The sequence below is a fragment of the Schistocerca cancellata genome, chromosome 6 (assembly GCF_023864275.1).
Source record: "Schistocerca cancellata isolate TAMUIC-IGC-003103 chromosome 6, iqSchCanc2.1, whole genome shotgun sequence".
Lineage (NCBI taxonomy): Eukaryota > Metazoa > Arthropoda > Insecta > Orthoptera > Acrididae > Schistocerca > Schistocerca cancellata.
In genome coordinates, this window is record NC_064631.1 from 533,291,565 (window position 1) to 533,314,682 (window position 23,118).

Here is a 23,118-nt window from a genome sequence, read left to right on the forward strand (position 1 = left end):
TCATAATTCTTGACCTTCTAATTATTATAATTTTTATGATAATTTGAATGGCTATTGAGTGTTGAGTGCTTTTTAATTGTTATTCACAATGTCTCAGAGCTGTTGCTGGCCTCCCTAAAAGATTTTTTTTCAAGTTAGTTGTGAAAAAGATCATGTCATTTCAGTGGAAGAAAATTTACTACGCACATTTCAAACTTTTGAAAACTTTGTACAGTAGCTCAATAAAATAAGACAGCAGCTGACAAGAGAATAAATATGCAAGCATCAAGAACATACAATCATCCAATCAGCAACCTTACTTAATATCTGCCATATATCATCTGAGAACTTACTCTTTTCAGGCATTAACTGTATCTTTTTCAATTCAGTTATTCGCAAGGATAATTGAACTTGGTATACTCACTACTCAAGTCTTCACTGTGGCACGTTCTTAAAGTTTCTAATGTTATGTTTTGGTCATCATGTACACACACACACACACACAAACACACACACACACACACACACACACACACACACACACACACACAAACGTCTCCAAAATTGAAGGACGAAAGTAACTTTTGCATCATCTATCACATCCAAGTATCACAGTTTGGTGAAACTTGGGTGATACATAGAAAGACCTGCTGCAGTACAGAACAGAAGGTAACAAGGAAACACGCAATAAGGCACACAGCAATGACACTTTTACTCAAAGACAATAATTACACTGAAGTCACCATGATTTATGATGGTCCCTGGACATTACAAAAGGCAAGACATAGTTCTTAATATAGTGTGTGATCAACACAGGTGGCAATGCATGCTCTCCAATGTCCTCCCTTACTGGCCACAGGGTTGGTTATGGTTGAGGTTGACAGCTGCTGGATGGTCCTTGGTACATGTGAATGTGCTGCAATATGTCTCCCCAATACATCCCACTTGTTCTTGATGGAATTTGATTCATGGGAAGGAGCAGGCTGGCCCATTTCCTGAATATTCTTTTGTTCCATGAGCTTCTCCACCTGTGGTATTTGATGTGGTAGCACACTGTCACCCATAAAAATGAAGTCAGAGCAGACCATTTCCCCTAAAAAGACACACACTGGGAAGGAGTAAAGTGTCACAATAATGTTAAAAGTGACTCTGTGGTGTTCAAAGATTTGGAAGTCAGTATGCCCACGCACAATTATGCCTCCTCGCACACCACCACCCCCAAAATGATCACGATCAACAATGTTCCTGTGTGCAATGTGTGTTTCCACTTTTCACCATAGAAGAGTATTTTCAAAATCACTGCACAGGCTGAATCTGCTCTAATCCGATAAGAACACATGACCCTCTCCTTGTTCATGCACTCTTGGCACCATCACAAATGGTGCTGCCGACATGTGGGATTGTGTGCCTTGATGTCCTGTTAAACGTGGTTACAACTGCACCTGCAGTCTCTCGTGTTGTGCGTTCCAATCCTATTTGACACTGTAGTCACACTGACCTCACACCATTTGGCGTCCAGCACTCTGTGCACAACTGGCAATGTGCTCTTGCACTTTCATTTATTTCCACCAAGTTGTTAATATGTTTGTTATTTTATCTATCATGTCCGTTTTATTCACTTGTAGAGCTCTGCAAGATGGCATTATCATATATGGCCCATATTTTGGTGGCTAAACACCTCTGCCTTTCTCAATGCACAAACTGCTGACACTCAGTGATTTAAATCTGGGTTTGGAGAGGGGGCAGAAGCTCTCCATGGTGTGTTCAAATCACATAAAACCAGCAATCTACTGCCATTTGTGACTTGAAAAAGGTGAGAAAGGAAGGGGAGTGGTTTATCTTTCAAAATTTTTTGAAGGTTCTACTTTGCTGCAATCATATCACTTATTCCAATAGGCAAAATGGTACTATAATTTAGAGTTCCTTATCCCATAAGTATCTGTAACTAATATAAGTGTGGTGTACATCAAATACTGTTCCTCTCAAGATGGACACATTTTATACTTTAGATCTCTACCTTCCTCAAGGTACAGCCAATACAGCAAGTGTCACGCATTATGAAAAGGATAGATTGCCACTCATCACATAGGGAAGGCATTGGCGTCACAGACAGACACAATGAAAAAGTTATTTTTCATTGTGCCTGTCTGTGACTCAACACCTCCACTATGTGGTGAGTAGCAATTTATACTTTCCATGTTGTTGTTATTCCATCCTGGACTCTCCAGTGTTTGAATATTAATGCATTCTCATTTCTTCTCTCAACATTTATCTTTTCACACATGGTAAGTTACCCTACATTAAAATTCAGGAATACATTATATTTCTTACCTCCCTTTCCTTGCACAACGAGCATCCTCTGTCCACCATTCACAAAGGCCACTGCTAACACAACTTTCACAGGAAATATAGTTGGAACAATTGGCACAACTTGATGGAAGCAGAGTAAGGTAGCGCCATTCATTTGGTAATGCGGGGGATACACATTCTTCTGACTCATTTGACTTTCTAGACATGCATCGTTGGTTTAAATCACACCATCCACAAAGGGAATCTTCCAAACAGTGCAAGCAGTTTGTATATAAATGGCAAGAGCCATTCTCATATGGTTCTAAATAATCGAATGTGAATACCTGAGAAAGAAAAACATTATTAAAGGGACTGTACATATTCATAACTCAATAAACAACTCAACACAATTACTAAAATTTGGCTACCTATAATAACTTGATGAATTAATAAAGCAGAAACACTGATGATAACAAAACTCCCCCCACCTCCCTCAAAAAGTTCAAACTCACATTAACAGTAAAATAATTAACAATAAAGAAGATATGTTCATGTGCATTTTCAACTGTTCGTGGCGTAATGAATAGCCCATTGAATTTCAGGCTGCACGGCTGCATGCCCAAAATTTAATGGACTCTTATATGTTCATACTTCAAAATGTACATTTATGTGATCTTGACACACTGAGGATTTCACAGCCATCTCTGAAAAATTTACGGGTAAAAGAGTAGACAATGTATATCTGATATACATGAAATAAATGTAAAACACAATCAAAGAGCTCCCTATTATCGATGTATGAATTATCTGGTTTGGGGATTATTTGTGCATAGTTCAATGATTTCTGAAAAGATAAAAAACAAATCTCAAGATAGTCTGTTATAATTGGAATGAATATTTTCATTTAAAACACACAGTTATGCCTGTGTTTTACATTTTACCGACAAAAAACAATGAGGGCCTCAATCCCACACCATCAGACATCTCTGAAATACTGTTCTATTACTTCCCATTTCACCTACAACTAATGTGTGGACTGTATACTTGTAACATGTTCACAACTGATTTCCAGTCTCTCTGTTTGCCTTACCCTTTTCCTACAAGCTTGTTTCCAGTGAGTAACATGTAAATAACACATTGGAATTTAATACGACATATGTAGCATGTTCTGTAAACACAATAAATAGTAGTTTTCAGTAATTATGCATTTTGGATTTTCCGTGGTTTTCAGTTATCCATGTAATCTCGGGAGCAGTATTTAAAAACACAACAAATTTATAACTGTTAGGAGTATTAGTAGTTTCCTAGAGGTTCAAAGTTTAAAAAATTAATATGAAAAAGATTTAGGTACAAACTAAAAATCACCTCTACCCAAAGAATCTCACTATTACATGAAACGAAAAGCTAGTAACAACAATTGTTGTTACTCATATTTTAAGATCTCTTGCATTTCTATCTGTACTGCCTGTCATCAGTTCTCAGTATGTTACTTCTTTTCAATGAGATATGAGACTTTGAGGTTCTTCAAAACTGACAGCAATAAAACAATAGGTAAGAAGAATGTCGCATACAATTTCCCCTGGGGTGAGGAACGCTTTGCAGAGAGGGCACAGTGACAAGAACTTTTGAAATAGTGAAAGCAAAGTGGTAGTCGTAACAATTTTAGGCAGCTCCAATAGCCCCACATGGTGCTGCTAGGTGAGGGCTTCTACTGTTTTGGTATGATGAGATGGATTCAGACACAAGTGTAACAATGACAGTGTTAATAAATAGACTGTGAACATCACATGCAGTACAAGTGAAACAGCATTATGTATGGAATGAAAATAGGGGCACCAAGCCATTGCATATAGTGATTAGCTGTGTGGAGAAAATCTTATTTGGTATGATATAATGATCATGTACAAATGTGGAAAAATGGTTGATTGGTTGGTTTGTGGGATTAAAGGAACCAGACTGCAACAGTCATCAGTCCCTGTGGAAAAATGATGTTCAAAATTTGCAAATAATAACAATATAATGAAGTGGCAAAATATGTGTGTATGGCATAAACAGACAGTGACTAACGTAACAGTGCACAGTATAAAGACAATGAGGTGAAGATTTTACGTCAAGAATGAGACTAGGAATTTTGACTTCAAGCAGAAGCCACCATTACTGGAACCCACTGCAGCAGCCAGTCAGTGTGCAAGATCAACCAGCATCACATCCCAGTGTGTGGCAGCCTAGCACTGCGTGACAGAGTAGAAGTAAACATTGTGGATGGCACGGGATTATGAGCAACATGAGCAACTACGAAGACGACGCTGAAAGGGGATAGCAGTCGACAGCAGCAGCCAGTACAAAAAAAATACCACAAGATAAAACTGTCTGTCATTGAGTGTATAACAGATATTTGGCAAAAACGAGAGTCTTCAACCTAATCAGTGATTCCAAATGAGAAGTTAGTGAATTCTGTCAAGAATCTTCAAATAAGGTACCAACAGCTTTAGTGTTATGCAGAATTAACAGTATCAGTGTAGCTAGTGACTAGATAGTAGGGGACCTACGTAAAATGACAGTGAACACTGTTTCTAGTTTCAGTGAGAAAAACAATCTTATTTGGTAACAGATCAGAAATGGTTAAAAAAAAAAAAAATGGTGTGTGTGTGTGTGTGGGGGGGGGGGGGGGGGGAGTACATAAAAACTAAAGAAGTACAAGTGAGAGAACAGATCATGATGTGTTTGTTGTGTCTCATGCACTCATCACTCATATCTTCTTGTGTTCACTGTAAGAAATTTAGTGATTCTGAACTGTATGCTGATGTACTGTATATCCTGTTGATTTTATTAGAAAGCTCAATGATCTGCCAGGAAACAGCAATGATAAAGAAAAAATGTCTTTTTTGGGGGGCAATTCCTATGATTGGGCAATTGACATTGTGGAGTCTCTTAGTTCATGGAAAGAATTAAAGAAATTACTTTTAAAAAAATATTGGTCTCGTAAGGCACAGCGCAGATTAAGTGAATTATGAAAAAGTACTAGGTACAATCCTGGGAGAGGTACCACTACCTTGAAAGATTTCGGTCAGTATTGGGGTTATAAACTGAAGTACTCAAATAGAGAACTAGGTAGTAGTTTTGTAATTGTGGGATTAGAGAGCAAAATGCCCAAAAAATTAAATGCTTTGACGTGCACCCAGAACAAATATAAATAATTTCTTGAAATATTTGGAATAAACAAGGCACAAACAATCTAGGTCTGTGGATTGTGGCATTGGAATGATTGTGGCATTGGAATGAGTTTACAAGTGACTACCCAGTAATTAGAAAGAATACAACAGATACTGGTAGGGATAAGGATAACCATAGAGATGATTTGGCATGAAATAAAGAGCCATCAGTGACTAGAAACAACTTGGTAGACTAATGTTGAAGTGAACAGTGACAGGAAAGTAGACAGGGAAACTGAACCAGGTATAGTAATAAAGAGAACTGTGTTCAGTGGAAGAGATCTTATGAAAGGAAATAAATCAAATGGAAAAGCAAAAACAGGAAGAGAAGTTTATTGCCTCATAACACACAATTTCAGCTCATTGATTTAACATACAGGAGACTCATCAGAACACAAAAAATATCATTAATATAAGATACTGTACTGGATACATAATTTATGTGCAACTAATAATTTTTCTTAAAAAGTAAAAATACTTAAAAAATTAACAGGCATAAGTGCTCTCTACACTACTCAAATTTGCAGGTAGTCCTTTGTGAATTCTTCTACTGAATAGTAACATTTCTGCACTAGTTTCTCATATACGGCTTTATTTTTCAGTGTTTCTAAGTTTGTACTGGGCAATTCTTTTCCTTTCACTTTGCTACAAATTTTCATACCCATATATTGTGGAGTTTGAGCATAAAGTTTTACATGGAGGTGGGCAGCACAAAATTATTTTGATTTCTGCTATTGTAATCATGATGAAAATAATTGGTCAGCTCATAGATGTATAGTGAGGGAACACTTATTATACTTTGATTTTTTTGCGGTTTGCGATATTATTTTCTTTGTCCTACATTGCGCATATTTCATATTTTTAATAGTGGTTTTCTGAAGTTTTAATGTTCAACACATGTGGTTTGAACTACCCCAACACAAAACTCAATACCTACTTACTGATTCTAAGTAGCCGAGATATAGTACTTTTCTTATGTCCATATGTGCAACATTCTCACTGCAAATGCTATGCTATTTCATTTATTTGCAAGATAAGCCCCATGACAGATTTTTATCCAGTTGCATTCCTAGGAATTTCACTCAGTTAGTTTCCAGCGAATCTTTGTTTTTGAGATTGATTTGAACATCATTTAATTTTGCTTCTTTTGTTTTAAACTGCATTAACTGAGTATTCTCCACATTTAATTTTAACCCATTTAAATCAAAACCAGTATCTAATTTCTCTAAGGTATTTAATATAGTTTGAGGAAATTGGTCAGTACTGTTACTTTCAATGGTTACAGATGTGTCATCTGCAAATAAAACTGAGTGACACTCAATATTAAGTCATAAATCATCTACGTAACCTTGGGGGTACTCTTTGTGATATGGTTTTCCATGTATAAGTTCCTCTCTTTGATGTTTAACCACTCTTTGTCTTCAGTTGGTTAGGTAGGACTTAAACCAATCTAAAAATGTTCAAATGTGTGTGAAATCTTATGGGACTTAACTGCTAAGTTCATCAGTCCCTAAGCTTACACACTACTTAACCTAAATTATCCTAAGGACAAACACACACACCCATGCGCGAGGGAGGATTCGAACCTCCGCCGGGACCAGCCACTCTGTCCATGACTGCAGTGCCTTAGACCACTCGGCTAATCCCGCGTGGCCTCGTAAACCAATCTAATACAGTGCCACTAATTCCATTTTTTTGTCCAGAATAGCAAGCAGTGGTGCACACTGTCAAAGCCCTTCACTAGGTCTGTGGTTTTGCCTTTTTGAAATCCATCCCAATTTTTTGAGGTTGTTTTAAATTTTTCTATGAAATTTTGAATTTGTGTTGTGACTACTTTTTCAAATATTTTTGGTAGTGATTCAAGAAGAGAGACTGGGTGATTGTTTCCCCTATGTTCTTTTGTACCTTTTTTGAGTAATGGCATAACTGGTGCATACTTGATTGTGTCTGGAAAATAACCATCTTGAAGAGAATGGTTAACTTTTGTAGAGAGGGGCTGTGCAATTATTCTGGAGACTGTTTTTAATACTTTTGTTGGTATCCCATTCCATCCTGCTATAGTTTTATTTTTCAATCTTTTACAGTAGTGTTGCTTAATGTACTGAAAAGTTTTGCCTTAAAATTGCTAAGTGTTAAAGAAATTTACCTTGTCTGGGTAATTTTCTATATTGATGTTTGATTAGCTAATGTTTATAAAGAATTAATTTCACAATTCTGGAATTTGAGCAGGATTTACAATAGTTTTGCCCTCTATCTTACTTTCAGAAATATCATGGTCTGTAGCTATGGCACTCATTTCAGCTTTGATCACTGACAGTAATGCCTTTGATTTGCTTTTGCTATCCAAAATAAATATATTACTTGAAAATAGAAGAATATGCAACTGCTATGAAGTAAGGACAGAAAACAACTGATGAACAAAGCAATTGAGGGTAGAGCTAGTGACAAAAAGAGTGTTTCTGGAAAGGAGAAAACAAAGGCTGCAAGTAAACAGAGCAACAGTGAACACAAACAAGAACCCAGTCAAGAAATGATTGGGAAGAGAGCCCTGCTACCTGTCACTTAACTATAAGAAAACTACCTAATAATGACATCATGAAAGTAGTTGTTGAATTTTGTCAGGAAGATTTCATTGAAGTCATGTCTACAAGTTCTTCTGAGAATGGCAAATAAGGTCGTTGATGAAGAATGGGAGCCACAGTAAGTGCATTTGATTAATGAGTATAATTATGAAATTCCAGGAAGGGTGCCATATATGAATGTGAGAAGTAGTTTTGGGAGGCTGATCATAATACGGATGAACTAAATGATATACAAAAGAAGCATTATGATCAACTTAAACAGATATGGAGAGCATGGTATGATTTAACAGACAATGATATGAATGAACGTCAGAGTGAAAGAGAATGTGAGTCAGTAACAAATGAATAAGAAATGACAGTGTTTAAAAAAGGCAGGTGTGGAAAAAATGAATGAAGCTGTTGGAGAAGTAAATGATACTGGGCAGGAACGTAAAATCAGACAAAATCATTGGTAACTTTAATTATGTGCATTAAGAGTAGTCAGCTGAGACTCAAATAGATGTTGTAATAGAGACAGGGACTTCAAGAATAGTAAATGAAATGGTCAGTCAGGCTAATGACTTGATTGAGGAAAAGGTGTGTGTAAAGTTGCAAATTAGAAGTAGTATTAGTGACTGAAGTGGGAAAAAAACAATGACCAACAATGTAAGCATGTATATGAGACAGTGCATAAATGTTATACTGATGTCAGTGGATATCCTGAGCAGAAATCTGTTGATGTGAATGTGGGTGTCTTGGTGAATACCGAGTCAGAATGTGTGGACTTAATGAGTGATGATGAGCACAAAATATATAACAGTGCAAACTTAAGTCAGATAATGAAAGAAGCTGAAACTTTGATGGTTAACAGCGATGTAAGTAATTTGCAACAACAGTCACACTTTTGCAATTTGCAAACCAGAACATGGAAAGGCTGTTGACATACCAGATTTGGGGATTGAGCAAGATATTGTTAACATAAAAATTGATGCCTTTGATGATATTGAATAGAGTGTATGCAGTTGATGGATGATGATTTGGTTAAAGTGGAGGACAGTGTGAATGAATGCCAAGACGAAAAAGAGCATGTATGAGTAATTAGTAAAGTGAATCAACATGAGTTGCGAATAAAGAACCTGGAGTATGTATAATTAAAATGGTATATGTGCAGGTAGTGAATGACAATGTTAAACAAAAAAACAAAAAGATGAAACTGCAGACAAAAAGAACTTTACTTTTACTGAAAGTAAAAGTGTATTTGAACTGTCAGTAACTGAGTTGCGGGAGATTTTGCCAGAAGACATATCAATAGCAGACAGTAACATATTAAAAGTTTATGTTGATAATATTCAAGACAAAGTTAAGTTGAAAGTTTGTGAGTTATCGATTGCTGTCAAATTAAAAACGTGGTCAGGTAGGTTTGAACTCACGAAATGAACAAAATACTGCAAACAGTGCAGAAAATTATCAAGTCGAAGATGACATCCTTAACAAAGTTATTACTGATTTTTATCTGCAGCTAGTGCAAACAGTTGTTGGTGTGAAAACTGACATATGTGAGGGTAATAGTAGTTAATTTCTGATGTAATTCCATAAAATATTAATGACGTATAGAATGTGGTTGTCAACCAGAAAATTATTGCTGCAAATATTGATTCCTTTTTTTATGTAAATGGTTAAAATGGCTCTAAGCACTATGGGACTTAACATCTGAGGTCATCAGCCCCTGGACTTAGAACTACTTAAAATTAACTAACCTAAGGACATCATACACATCCATGCCCAAGGCAGGATTCGAACCTGTGACCGTAGCAGCAGTGTGGTTCTGAAATGAAGTGCCTAGGACCACTCAGCCACAGCGGCTGGCTTTTGTTGAAGTAGAAACAGACTTTTCACAAGTGTTGAGTGCAATTTTGACCAAGTTATACCTGAATCAGAAAATCAGAATAACAAAGTGATTCATGTATAACAGTTTACAAGGCTGCTACCAAAACAACAGCTAACCACTATATGCACTTGGCTGCACCTTCTGTACTGTTCACCATTGTCAAATCTCTTGGCTACTGTAGGTAGCAGTTACTGCAGCCAGCTGCAGACTATGCTAGCAGCTGGTAACTTAAAAGAGTTGTGGTCCATTTCGTTATGTGCTTTATTTCTCTGTGAGGCGAGTTTATTTTGCACCACATCTGAAGCTTGTAGAGGAAGTGTGCAAAAAAGTGTGGCTGCTAAATGAAAAGTTCAGCGATCTGTCCGTGTTTTGATTTGTCAGACACATGAGTTTGGGTGCTTGGTGAAAGAATATTGTGAGAAGGAGAGAGGCAATGGTGCAACTCTACTGCCTCTAGGGAAGGTAGTCGGGGGATCTGCAAACACTTTGAACATACTACAACATGAAAATTCATGACAATTTATGTGAAGCACTTGCTCTTATAAATCGAGAAAAAAGTTTGCCACAGTTTTCACAGTATGTCGTAGATGAGGTAGCTAAAGAATGTGGCCACAGAGTTCTTTGGCTTTCACCATACCACTGCCATTTCAATGCAATCAAAATGATTTGAGCACAGATTAAACATTATGTGACAAAGCAAGCTGGGATATTTTTACTTCCCCTCTTGTTTTGCCATCTGCCTCCTTAGAATTCATTTTTTTCACTTTTAACTAATTACCATTAACATATGTGAATATAATGTGTATTTTCATAAAAGAGAAAGGATGGCCCTCAGTTTTAAGGAATAAGGCACCAGATCTAATTTTGTGCTTAGTTTTACGTATGTAATTGGTTTTTTTAATTTATTTTGACTATTCCTAGTTGGTATCTTTCATTATAGGGTAAAATCAGTAATTGTTTCATAACTTAAATTCCATTGTTGACTTATAAACAAATGTAACTTCTGTAGTAGTTTTGTCAAAAGTATTGTTTGCATAATGATATTTGTTAATTTCATGATTTACACAAATAATTCGGCTTAACCCCAGTAGTAGAAAAAACTGTTAAAAAGAACCATTTTTTTGGTGCATTTAGTTAATTTAATGAGTTAAGTTTTAATTGTAATTTCTGTAAATTTAACTTCGAACAATGTGTAGTTTCAGTAGCTATTATTGTGAGGATATATAAGGGCCTGATTTTTGGTACTGAGACAGTCAGTCCATGGCCTAGTTTTTGACGAGAAACGTGTTGATTACAACAATAACAATGCTTCAACTTAACTGTGAAATAAGTGTTACACACTTAGGCCATGTGTTAAAACAATGACAATGTCTGCTCAATACATACCTTTTTGTTCTTCAAAAACTGTAAACTTTGTGGTTAGGTTTTTACTGCTTGAAGGTGTACAATAGTAAACTATTGTAGCAGTATGTAGCATTCGCCTGCAGCCTATTAATGAGGCTTATAGAAAGTTAAACAACAGTGCACTGGCCATATTAAATGTGCAAATGAGGCGTTGTTAAAAGTGCAAGTAAACAACTGTGAAACGCAAATGTGCACCTGACAGCTACATCATTTACAGTAGATAGTACTGCACTTCCACCCCTATTTTTTCAGCCAGTACGTCGACACCAAGGAGAACAAACGAAGAAATAAAGCAGGGAATGCTGTCACACACTTCAATGCCATCAAAATTATTTGGGCACAGATTTAACATTATAAGGCAACAAATAGCAAAAGCTTCACTGTGGCAGAAATTCATAGACTGTTAGAGGAAGCAGTGGCACAAATAATGCCAGAGAAATGGAATAACGTTGTATGCCACACAGATACAGCTGTTACAGAAGCATGGAAAAGTGGAGTGGGTGTGAAGAGTAATATTGAAAATATAATTATATCCTAGGGGAATTCCAGTGAATTGTTGATGCATCAGAGCCCAGATAATGACAGTGTCAAGGAAGAAAGTGATTCTGAACTAAGTGGCATTTACCCTTTGCCTTAATTCACCTTTATTTTTGTGTTGGCATTTTGTATTTTTGGGTGAATAGTGTGTACTACCTTTGCACAATAAATCTAAATCTCATTATTAAGGAATACTAATCTGATGATGATGATGATGTTTGGTTTGTGGGGCGCTCAACTGCGTGGTTATCAGCGCCCGTACAATTACCCAATCTTTGCTCAGTCCAATTTCGCCACTTTCCTGGATGATGATGAAATGATGAGAACAACACAAACACCCAGTCATCTCGAGGCAGGTGAAACTCCCTGACCCCGCCGGGAATACTAATCTGCATGAGCATGACACCCTACATGCACTCTATAGTGACTAGTAAGTACTCAAGCAATTTACATTATTTTAATGTTGTTAGTTACTGTATTTACATGAATGATTTAGATCGATACCATCAGAGGCCTTAGACTGCAACCACAGTTTGCTGGTAATGAACCTGAGAGGGACTATGGATAATAAAGTGACAGAAAACCAGGAAAAACGTATAAGGGTATGGGAAGTTGGAGGAGGAAGAAAGCAGGCTACAGTACCTATAAGTAGTAAAGGAAAGCATTCCAAAGGATGAACCAAAAACAGTAGTAGAGGAATGGGGTAGATTCAAGTGCAGCAGAAGCAATATGTGGGAGGACAAGCAACAAAAAGAGATGGAAAGAAACACCCTGGTGGAATGATAAAACAAAGGATGTAGCACCAGAAGAAGAATAGACCCTTTAGGGTCTGGTTCCAGAAGAGAACAGTGGAGACAAGAGAAGAGTATCAGGCAAGCAAGAAAGAAGCAAAAAGAGTGGTGGTGGAGGAAAGAAGAAAGTGGATGGAACAGTGGACCAGAATGGTGGAGGAGGAGAGTGAAGGTTTAAAAAAAAGTGTTATATGGGATGATTAAATGTAAAAGGAAGAACGGTATGACAGATTATGTTCAAATTGTTAATAAAAGTGGACAAGATGTAGAGAATAAGGAGGAACTCAAGAATATGTGGAAGGAGTATTTTGAAGAACTCCTGAACCCGAATTGAGACCTGGATGAGGAGGAACAAGCCGAGGAGAAAAAAAGAGGAGGGACAGCAAATTTAAAAAGACCTTACGTGGGGAGAAGTGGAAGAGGCATTGGGCAAGATGAAGGGAGGGAAGTCACCAGGTCTGGATGAGCTAAGTGTAGAAATGGTGAGAGTAGCAGGAGAGATGGGGATACAATGGCTATATCATGTAATGAAAATTGTGTGGAGACAGAAGATGATACCAGAAGACTGGAAGAAGGGAATAATTGTCCCAATCTTTAAGAAGGGAAATAGAAAAGGGTGCAAGTACTATCAGGGGATAAAATTGATGAGCCATTGTGCAAAGATTTTTGAGAAAATTTTGGAAGCAAGAGTTCAGGCAATATTAGAAGGAAGAATGAGACAAGAGCAACACGGATTCAGAACAGGAAGGTCCATGGTGTATCTAATTTTTGCTGTAAGACAACTGCAGGAAAAAGCACTATGAAAATGAAATAGACCTACTAATGACCTTCCTGAACATTGAAAAAGTTATGATAGTGTATGTAGAAGCAAAGTGTGGAAAGCCCTGGAGAACAGAGGAGTAGCAAACCCGATTATTTGGGGGATAAGGGAAATGTACCATGGAAGTGTAAGCTGTGTGAAAGTGGGAGGAGAGAGATCAGGTTGGATTGAACAGAAGAATGGCTTGAGGCAGGGAAATGCACTTTCACCATTACTCTTCATTGTAGTGAAGGATGATATAATGAGCACAGTAGCACAAGTAATTGGTGAAAGGAATATGAAAGCTATGGTGTTTGCACATGATCTGATGATCTGGGGGAATAAGGAGGAGGAAGTACAAGATCAGTTGGACTTAAAGGAACAAACAGTACAAGAATATGGGATGAAATTTAGTATAAGTAAGAGTGAGATGAGTATAATAGAGGGAAACATTCCACGTGGGAAAAATATATCTAAAAACAAAGATGATGTGACTTACCAAACGAAAGCGCTGGCACATCGATAGACACACAAACAAACACAAACATACACACAAAATTCTAGCTTTCGCAACCAACGGTTGCTTCGTCAGGAAAGAGGGAAGGAGAGAGAAAGACGAAAGGATGTGGGTTTTAAGGGAGAGGGTAAGGAGTCATTCCAATCCCGGGAGCAGAAAGACTTACCTTAGGGGGAAAAAAGGACGGGTAAACACTCGCGCACACACACACATATCCATCCACACATATACAGACACAAGCAGACACATACAGAAACAAAGAGTTTGGGCAGAGATGTCAGTCGAGGTGGAAGTGCAGAGGCAAAGATGTTGTTGAATGACAGGTGAGGTATGAGTGGCGGCAACTCGAAATAAGCAGAGATTGAGGCCTGGTGGATAACGGGAAGAGAGGATATATTGAAGAGCAAGTTCCCATCTCCGGAGTTCGGATAGGTTAGTGTTAGTGGGAAGTATCCAGATAACCCGGACGGTGTAACACTGTGCCAAGATGTGCTGGCCGTGCACCAAGCCATGTTTAGCCACAGGGTGATCCTCATTACCAACAAACACTGTCTGCCTGTGTCCATTCATGCAAATGGACAGTTTGTTGCTGGTCATTCCCACATAGAATGCGTCACAGTGTAGGCAGGTCAGTTGGTAAATCACGTGGGTGCTTTCACACGTGGCTCTGCCTTTGATCGTGTACACCTTCCGGGTTACAGGACTGGAATCGGTGGTGGTGGGAGGGTGCATGGGACACGTTTTACACCGGGGGCGGTTACAAGGGTAGGAGCCAGAGGGTAGGGAAGGTGGTTTGGGGATTTCATAGGGATGAACTAAGAGGTTACGAAGATTAGGTGGACGGCGGAAAGACACTCTTTGTGGAGTGGGGAGGATTTCATGAAGAATGGATCTCATTTCAGGGCAGAATTTGAGGAAGTCGTATCCCTGCTGGAGAGCCACATTCAGAGTCTGATCCAGTCCCGGAAAGTATCCTGTCACAAGTGGGGCACTTTTGTGGTTCTTCTGTGGGAGGTTCTGGGTTTGAGAGGATGAGGAAGTGGCTCAGGTTATTTGCTTCTGTACCAGGTCGGGAGGGTAGTTGCGGGATGTGAAAGCTGTTGTCAGGTTGTTGGAGTAATGGTTCAGGGATTCTGGACTGGAGCAGATTCGTTTGCCACGAAGACCTAGGCTGTATGGAAGGGACCGTTTGATGTGGAATGGGTGGCAACTGTCATAATGGAGGTACTGTTGCTTGTTGGTGGGTTTGATGTGGACGGACATGTGAAGATGGGCATTGGACAGGTGGAGGTCAACATCAAGGAAAGTGGCATGGGATTTGGAGTAGGACCAGGTGAATCTGATGGAACCAAAGGAGTTGAGGTTGGAGAGGAAATTCTGGAGTTCTTCTTCACTGTGAGTCCAGATCATGAAGATGTCATCAATAAATATGTACCAAACTTTGGGTTGGCAGGCCTGGGTAACCAAGAAGGCTTCCTCTAAGCGACCCATGAATAGGTTGGCGTACGAGGGGTCCATCCTGGTACCCATGGCTGTTCCCTTTAATTGTTGGTATGTCTGGCCTTCGAAAGTGAAGAAGTTGTAGGTCAGGATGAAGCTGGCTAAGGTAATGAGGAAAGAGGTTTTAGTTAGGGTGGCAGGTGATCGGCGTGAAAGGAAGTGCTCCATCGCAGCGAGGCCCTGGACGTGCGGGATATTTGTGTATAAGGAAGTGGCATCAATAGTTACAAGGATGGTTTCCGGGGTTAACAGATTGGGTAAGGATTCCAGGCATTCGAGAAATTGGTTGGTGTCTTTAATGAAGGATGGGAGACTGCAAGTAATGGGTTGGAGGTGTTGACCTACGAAGGCAGAGATACGTTCTGTGGGGGCTTGGTAACCAGCTACAATGGGGCGGCCAGGATGATTGGGTTTGTGAATTTTAGGAAGAAGGTAGGGGTGCGGGGTGTCGTTGGGGTCAGGCCTGCCAACCCAAAGTTTAGTACAGATTTATTGATGACATCTTCATGATCTGGACTCACAGTGAAGAAGAACTCAAGAATTTCCTCTCCAACCTCAACTCCTTTGGTTCCATCAGATTCACCTGGTCCTACTCCAAATCCCATGCCACTTTCCTTGATGTTGACCTCCACCTGTCCAATGGCCAGCTTCACATGTCCATCCACATCAAACCCACCAACAAGCAACAGTACCTCCATTATGACAGTTGCCACCCATTCCACATCAAACGGTCCCTTCCCTACAGCCTAGGTCTTCGTGGCAAACGAATCTGTTCCAGTACCGAATCCCTGAACCATTACACCAACAACCTGACAACAGCTTTCGCATCCCGCAACTACCCTCCCGACCTGGTACAGAAGCAAATAACCAGAGCCACTTCCTCATCCTCTCAAACCCAGAACCTCCCACAGAAGAACCCCAAAAGTGCCCCACTTGTGACAGGATACTTTCCGGGACTGGATCAGACTCGGAATGTGGCTCTCCAGCAGGGATACAACTTCCTCAAATCCTGCCCTGAAATGAGATCCATCCTTCATGAAATCCTCCCCACTCCACCAAGAGTGTCTTTCCCCCGTCCACCTAACCTTCGTAACCTCTTAGTTCATCCCTATGAAATCCCCAAACCACCTTCCCTACCCTCTGGCTCCTACCCTTGTAACCGCCCCCGTTGTAAAACCTGTCCCATGCACCCTCCCACCACCACCTACTCCAGTCCTGTAACCCGGAAGGTGTACACGATCAAAGGCAGAGCCACGTGTGAAAGCACCCACGTGATTTACCAACTGACCTGCCTACACTGTGACGCATTCTATGGGGGAATGACCAGCAACAAACTGTCCATTTGCATGAATGGACACAGGCAGACAGTGTTTGTTGGTAATGGGGATCACCCCGTGGCTAAACATGGCTTGGTGCACGGCCAGCACATCTTGGCACAGTGTTACACCGTCCGAGTGATCTGGATACTTCCCACTAACACCAACCTATCCGAACTCCGGAGATGGGAACTTGCTCTTCAATATATCCTCTCTTCCCGTTATTCACCAGGCCTCAATCTCCACTAATTTCAAGTTGCCGCCACTCATACCTCACCTGTCAGTCAACAACATCTTTACCTCTGCACTTCCGCCTCGACTGACATCTCTGCCCAAACTCTTTGCCTCTGTATATGTCTGCTTGTGTCTGTATATGTGTGGATGGATATGTGTGTGTGAGAGTGTATACCTGTCCTTTTTTCCCCCTAAGGTAAGTCTTTCCGCTCCCGGGATTGGAATGACTCCTTACCCTCTCCCTTAAAACCCACATCCTTTCGTCTTTCCCTCTCCTTCCCTCTTTCCTGACGAAGCAACCGTTGGTTGTGAAAGCTTGAATTTTGTGTGTATGTTTGTGTGTCTATCGACGTGCCAGGGCTTTCGTTTGGTAAGTCACATCATCTTTGTTTTTATATATAAGAGTGAGATGATTATCACAAGAAAGAAGGAGAGAGGAACAATGGGAATAACAATTGGTGTGGAACAATTGAGGAGAGTGAAGAGTTCCAACTACCTAGGAAGCCTTATACAGGAAGATGGAAAAAACGACAGAGAAATAAATGAGTGGGGAAGAAAAGCAGCAGCATTTCAGAAGGGTGTCAGAAGCCTGATATGGGGCAAGGGTGTACCCCAAACCAGTAAAAATGTTATATACCAGTCATACTATGTCCCGATCCTATCATATGCAACATAAACCTGGGTTATGAAAGGAAGAGAGAAAAGCAAAGTACAAGTTAGTGAGATGAAATTCTTGAGAAACAGTATTGGAGTGACAAAGATAGACAGGTTAGGAAATGATAGGATCAGAGAGTTAATGAAGGTGGAACCACTGCAGGAGGAGATGGAGAAATCAAGGCTGAGATGGTATGGACATGTTAATAGAATGGAAGAGAAGAGGCTACCCAGGAGGATACACGAGATGAAACTGGAAGGAAAGAGACCAAGAGGAAGTCCGAGAGACAGATGTCTTTAAGGAGTAGAGGAATGCGTCCAGAAGAAAGGAGAAGACTGGACCAGGGTGAAGACAGAGAGATGGTGGCAAGACAGAAGATGATGGAGAGGCCTGTGTTCCATACAGACAGGCCAGAGGCTGAAAACTGTCCAAGATGATGTCGATGATGACAATGATGATGATGATGATTATGATGATTCAGATCCATTTTAATATACCTTTCATACTGAATATGGCAACTGAACTTGACTGATTCTGATTATTGTAAAGACAGTGTGTTACCTGGTGCTTTTCTCAAGATATACAAATAATAAGAACACAGTATCATTTTATACTCAGAAGTGTGTGTGTTCAGCTAGCAGGATATTATGGTTCAAATGGCTCTGAGCACTATGCGACTTAACTTCTGAGGTCATCAGTCGCCTAGAACTTAGAACTAATTAAACCTAACTAACCTAAGGACATCACACACATCCAATCCCGAGGCAGGATTCGAACCTGCGACCGTAGCGGTCGCTCGGTTCCAGACTGTAGTGCCTAGAACCGCACGGCCACTCCGGCCGGCTGGATATTATGATCCTATGAAGTGAACTCAATACCGCACATTAAAAGGCAGCTTGAGACAGCAGTCCAGAAACGAACAGCACAGCTGTTGCTGCTGCAGCCATACTGCATGCGCACACATCAGTGAACAAACAAAATCGCCCCCATTACGCACAACTTTGCTTTGCTGCCAACCACTTCATTTTTCTGCATTGGGTATAATGATCTAATGGTAGTATAGACAGATAGCTATCTAAATACTGATGTGTATAATGATATTGGTAACAAGCTGCTGTTTGTTACAGTGAAAAGGGATAGTGTTGATGTAGATGTTAATGTAATTGATAGTGTTGGGACTGTGCTCGATGATGCAATTAGTATTTGTAATGTAAATGATGATCTTGATGAGAAGGAAGAATCCATTTGCATTTAGGAAATGGAAATAAACAAAAATGTGAATGAAATGTCTTAACTTTACCTTGAATCCAAAAGTAAATGAGGTCCGTAATTTGGGTACTGTAAGCATCCATAACAAATCTGTCAGTGAATTGTGTAGTAATAGTTTTCTGTGTAGACATTGGATAAATATTTGACAACCCAGCACGGAAAAAGTTGGCAGTTTTATGTAAAAGGGCTTATCCTGAGTGGTGGAAGGAGAAGAGTAATGAAATATGCGATTTTGTGTAAGCAAAAGCTGGATCTGAATGATAATTTAACTGTATGATTGGATAATTTATGCAATGCTGATAATAATATTAGTGACAATAACGAATTGAAGAAAAGAACATTTGAAACTTCTGCAGTCAGCAGTGAAGGCAATACAAAAGAAATAGTGAAAGTTAATTAAACAATGCTATCTTGAGGAAGTGTGATTCTGTTGGAAAGAAAATGGTTGCTAAAGCAAAGAAGCCTGTTATGAAGTTGCCAATGGTTGCTATGTGAGTTATCGGAAGTTGCGGGTCATAGAAATAGTGTGGTGGTGATAGATAGTCTAAGCTCAGGCAAAAGATGTGGTTAAGCCATTCTATCTGTGTTTGTATTGGGTAATGAGATGAGTGCTACTCTGTAATTCATTCGTTGTAGTGATGGCGGTGGTGGTGGTGGTGGTGGTGGCGGCAGTTGGAGAATTAGGGTCACATGCAGATATGGTATGGGAGATCTGATTGTGGACTATGTCTGGTGGATTTTACTATTTTAGTGAAGGCCTTAATAAGAATTTCAGCTTAATGGGCAAGGGATTGCTTGTCACTGAAGCTGTGCTGTTCATGGGTGGTCAGACTGTATAGGAGAGACTGATAGAGCAGAAGGCAGACAGCTATCAAAATGAATATCCTGTCAATGGAGTGAGGTTTTTATGAAGCTATCGTAGAGACGGAGATTAACATCCAGGAAGGTGTAGTGCTGGGCTAGTAAGCACCAGGTAAAACATATAGGAGAGATGATGCTGAGGCTGTGGAGGGACGAGTATAGGTGTCTTTTTACTGAGTCCTGATCATGAAAATATGAACCTGAGGAGTTTACAATCTCGGTAGGTTTGGAAGGTTTTCTCTGTATGGCCCAGAAAAGAGTTGGCATTTGAGGATACCATGTGTGTGCCCATGGATATGCTGCAGATTTATCTACGTTCCCTTCAGAGGAGAATCAGTTCTTTTTATCAGCCAACACTCTTCTCATCACAGATAATCGTTACATACAGCAAACTGTGTAATGACGGTAAGAGCAAAACTGCATTCTCAGTGCTATTTCAATCATGAATTGAACAGTGCACTTTGTGTAAATGATCCAGTCTGTCACGATGCCTCAATGGGTCACTTCAAACTCAAACCATGTGTGCATTGCCACTTATGACAATAAGGGCTGTTAGTATGAGAAGACACTCGTTGAACCAGTGTACATCACGGTGCCTTCATTTGAACATTCAACCACTATTGTGGGGCATAAAACAGAAAATACGTGCCTTGAAATTCTCACTTGCAGTCAATAACTCCAACTGATAAGCGCTACCTACTTATTATGGCTCATAGTGAAAGCAACAAAACTATGTGCTGGCTTCTTGGAGGCAATTGGAAGAGCAAATTTGCACAAACAGTACATAACCATCATCAAACAATCAACTGGGTGTTAAGCATCCATTAAGAACAACAAGACAAACCAACCACCACTGTGGTGTGTGAATACGTTGAGGAACAGACCTCTGGAATGGAAGCTGGCTCAATGGTGTTGAGTTCTCTTCATCAACAGGTGCAGGATTTGTCAGACACCTGACAATAATGGCAGATGGGCGCGGAGGCAGTCACATACCAGTCATCTCAGGCACGGAGTTCTATGGGTTTAGCACAGAGATGGTGGTGTGCCTGGAAGCAGTTGAAACTTGCAGTGGATAATAAGCCTTCCTCTCACACAGGATGACCTGAAGAAAGTTGGTCTCAAAGGTCAGGATAAGCTTGAGGATCATGTCTCCACCACAATGTGGATTGCATGCTAATGAGGATCTGAGCATGTTATGATGCACGGGACAGAGATACACAATATTAAATGTTACCTGGCAGCAGATTTTCATTTCATAGGTGTGCTACGAGTGCACTTTCAAATACTGGTTGTTTTTTAATTAATTAATTTATTTTTTTAATTACATCATGGTCACCCTTGACCGTAAAACTATTTATTCATAAAATACATAGTTGCAAATTACAGCTGTATAGCAATTGTCAAACAGATCATCATGAAAATTGTGCTTCACTTCATAAATTGTACTACACTTCATAATGGCCACATGGCCTAAATTGCAACAGTGAATTTTATGAATAAATATTTTTCCGGTCAAAGGTGACCATGACACCCTTAAAAAAATTTACATGCTTAGAACACCAGCCATGAAAAGTTGACATTTTGTTTTTATTTCACAATAGAGTTATTTTTTTGTTTGTTTGTTTCATAAGGCTTAAGGTAGGATTCTAATGTGTCAGATCCGGCGGCACAAGTCTCTCAGCAGTATCTGTAAGCCTGTCCAATGGCTCTCCTTTAAGGTAAGCATTTCCAGTGGCATGTCTGTAGTCATTCAACTACAGACATGCCACTGGAAAAGGTTGCATTCACTTACATTAAAGGAGTGTCACTGGATCAATCACGGATACTGCCACGACTCGTGTCACCACAGCTGCTGCATTTGAATTGCACCTTTACTGTCACATTCCACATTCCCCTTCAATGTAACCCCAAACGAATTTGCAGATACAAAGATGGGCATTTTACAGGTCAGGAGTATAAGGAATAAGGCACTGGATTTGAAGTCAGCAGGAAATTGGGAGAGGTGTAATGCTTGATGGTGGCAAGACCATGGGGGATGTTGGCTTGCAGGTACGTGACAAATAAGAAGACTGCAAGTAATGGGGTGGAAAAGGTAGAGAGGCAATGAATGAAGTGGTTTGTGTCCTTGCTATAGGAAGTTACTTTGCGGGCAATGAGTTGTAGTTGTTAGTCAACACGAGCTGAGAGCCTTTCATATGAGTGTTGTGCCCAGTTACAACGGGGTGTCCTGGCTGCCTAGGTTTATTAATTTTGGGAAGCATGTAGAAAGTGGGCGTTTGAGCAATAGGTGGGGTGAGGACAGACATGGGTTCCAGGGAGAAGTTCTGGGTTGAGCTAAGGAAATTCAGGAGGATTTGAGTTTATACTGGACTTCTGCAGTGTAATCACTATGACAGGGCTTATAAGTGGAAAAGTTAGATAGTTGGCAGATACCTACAGTGAGGTAATGACAGCAGTTCTTACAACAACAGTGGAATCTTTGCCTGCAGAGAAGGTTTATCAAATCGCCTCACAACAGGTGAGTTGTTCCACTAAACATGAATTCTGAGAGGTCTGTCTTTTCTTTCCAATCTTCCCCAACCAGTCCCTCTTTTGCATCTGAGGAAGAGACCTGAAAGTTCTAAAAGCCAGAATCTTTTCTACTTTTACGCACTTTTCTTGTCACTACGCACAACTTCGTCTCTTGGACTTAAGTATTGGTCAGATATTCTGTTGCCTTGGAATTTGACAGTTTTTTCAATTGACTTTTCCTTTTCATGTACATGCTACACTATGAGACTAATTTGTATGAAACAAAAAGGCATTTGTGGTCAAATATATGAAATATTTAAATTACCTTAGCATTTTCTTGACTTTTATTATGCAGAAGTTCCATTTTTGATTGTTGATGAGGACCATTGCTCACGTTGTTCCTTGATTCAAAATCCACCAAATAACGACCTGGATAAAGCACAGCAGGGGTCCCATTCTGCCATTGTGCAGTGACACACTGGGAAGCATCAGCTGTCAAGTTCCCAACCACATCCAGCACCTATATAACATTACATACATTTAAATTCTAACTTTTGGTATCAATGAATGACTCTTCCATTAAAATATTAAAACACATAATACAAAGCATTTATGAGGAGTGAAAGATAAAAATTATTTATGATACAAGTAAAAAGTGAGTAACCAGAACTGAATAACTGTAGCATTTTTAAGGAAATGGAGCAAATGGGAAAGATAAAGTGTCATCAAATGCAGGTTTTGCATCTGTTGTGATATCTGTCTTATGAGCATTAGCCCATGATCCAAGGCTTATTT

General features: G+C 39.7%; 1 protein-coding gene across 1 annotated transcript in view; it reads right to left on the reverse strand.

Moving 5' to 3' along the window:
* LOC126088413 (multiple epidermal growth factor-like domains protein 8) overlaps positions 1-23,118 on the reverse strand; it is a 333,556-nt gene that overhangs the window by 160,932 nt on the left and 149,506 nt on the right. Inside the window, exons 13-14 of the mRNA XM_049906553.1 lie at positions 22,649-22,843; positions 2,311-2,612 (exon numbers count right to left, since the gene is read on the reverse strand). Of these exons, the coding sequence (XP_049762510.1) occupies positions 2,311-2,612; positions 22,649-22,843 (497 nt within the window). The remainder of the gene's footprint in view (positions 1-2,310; positions 2,613-22,648; positions 22,844-23,118) is intronic.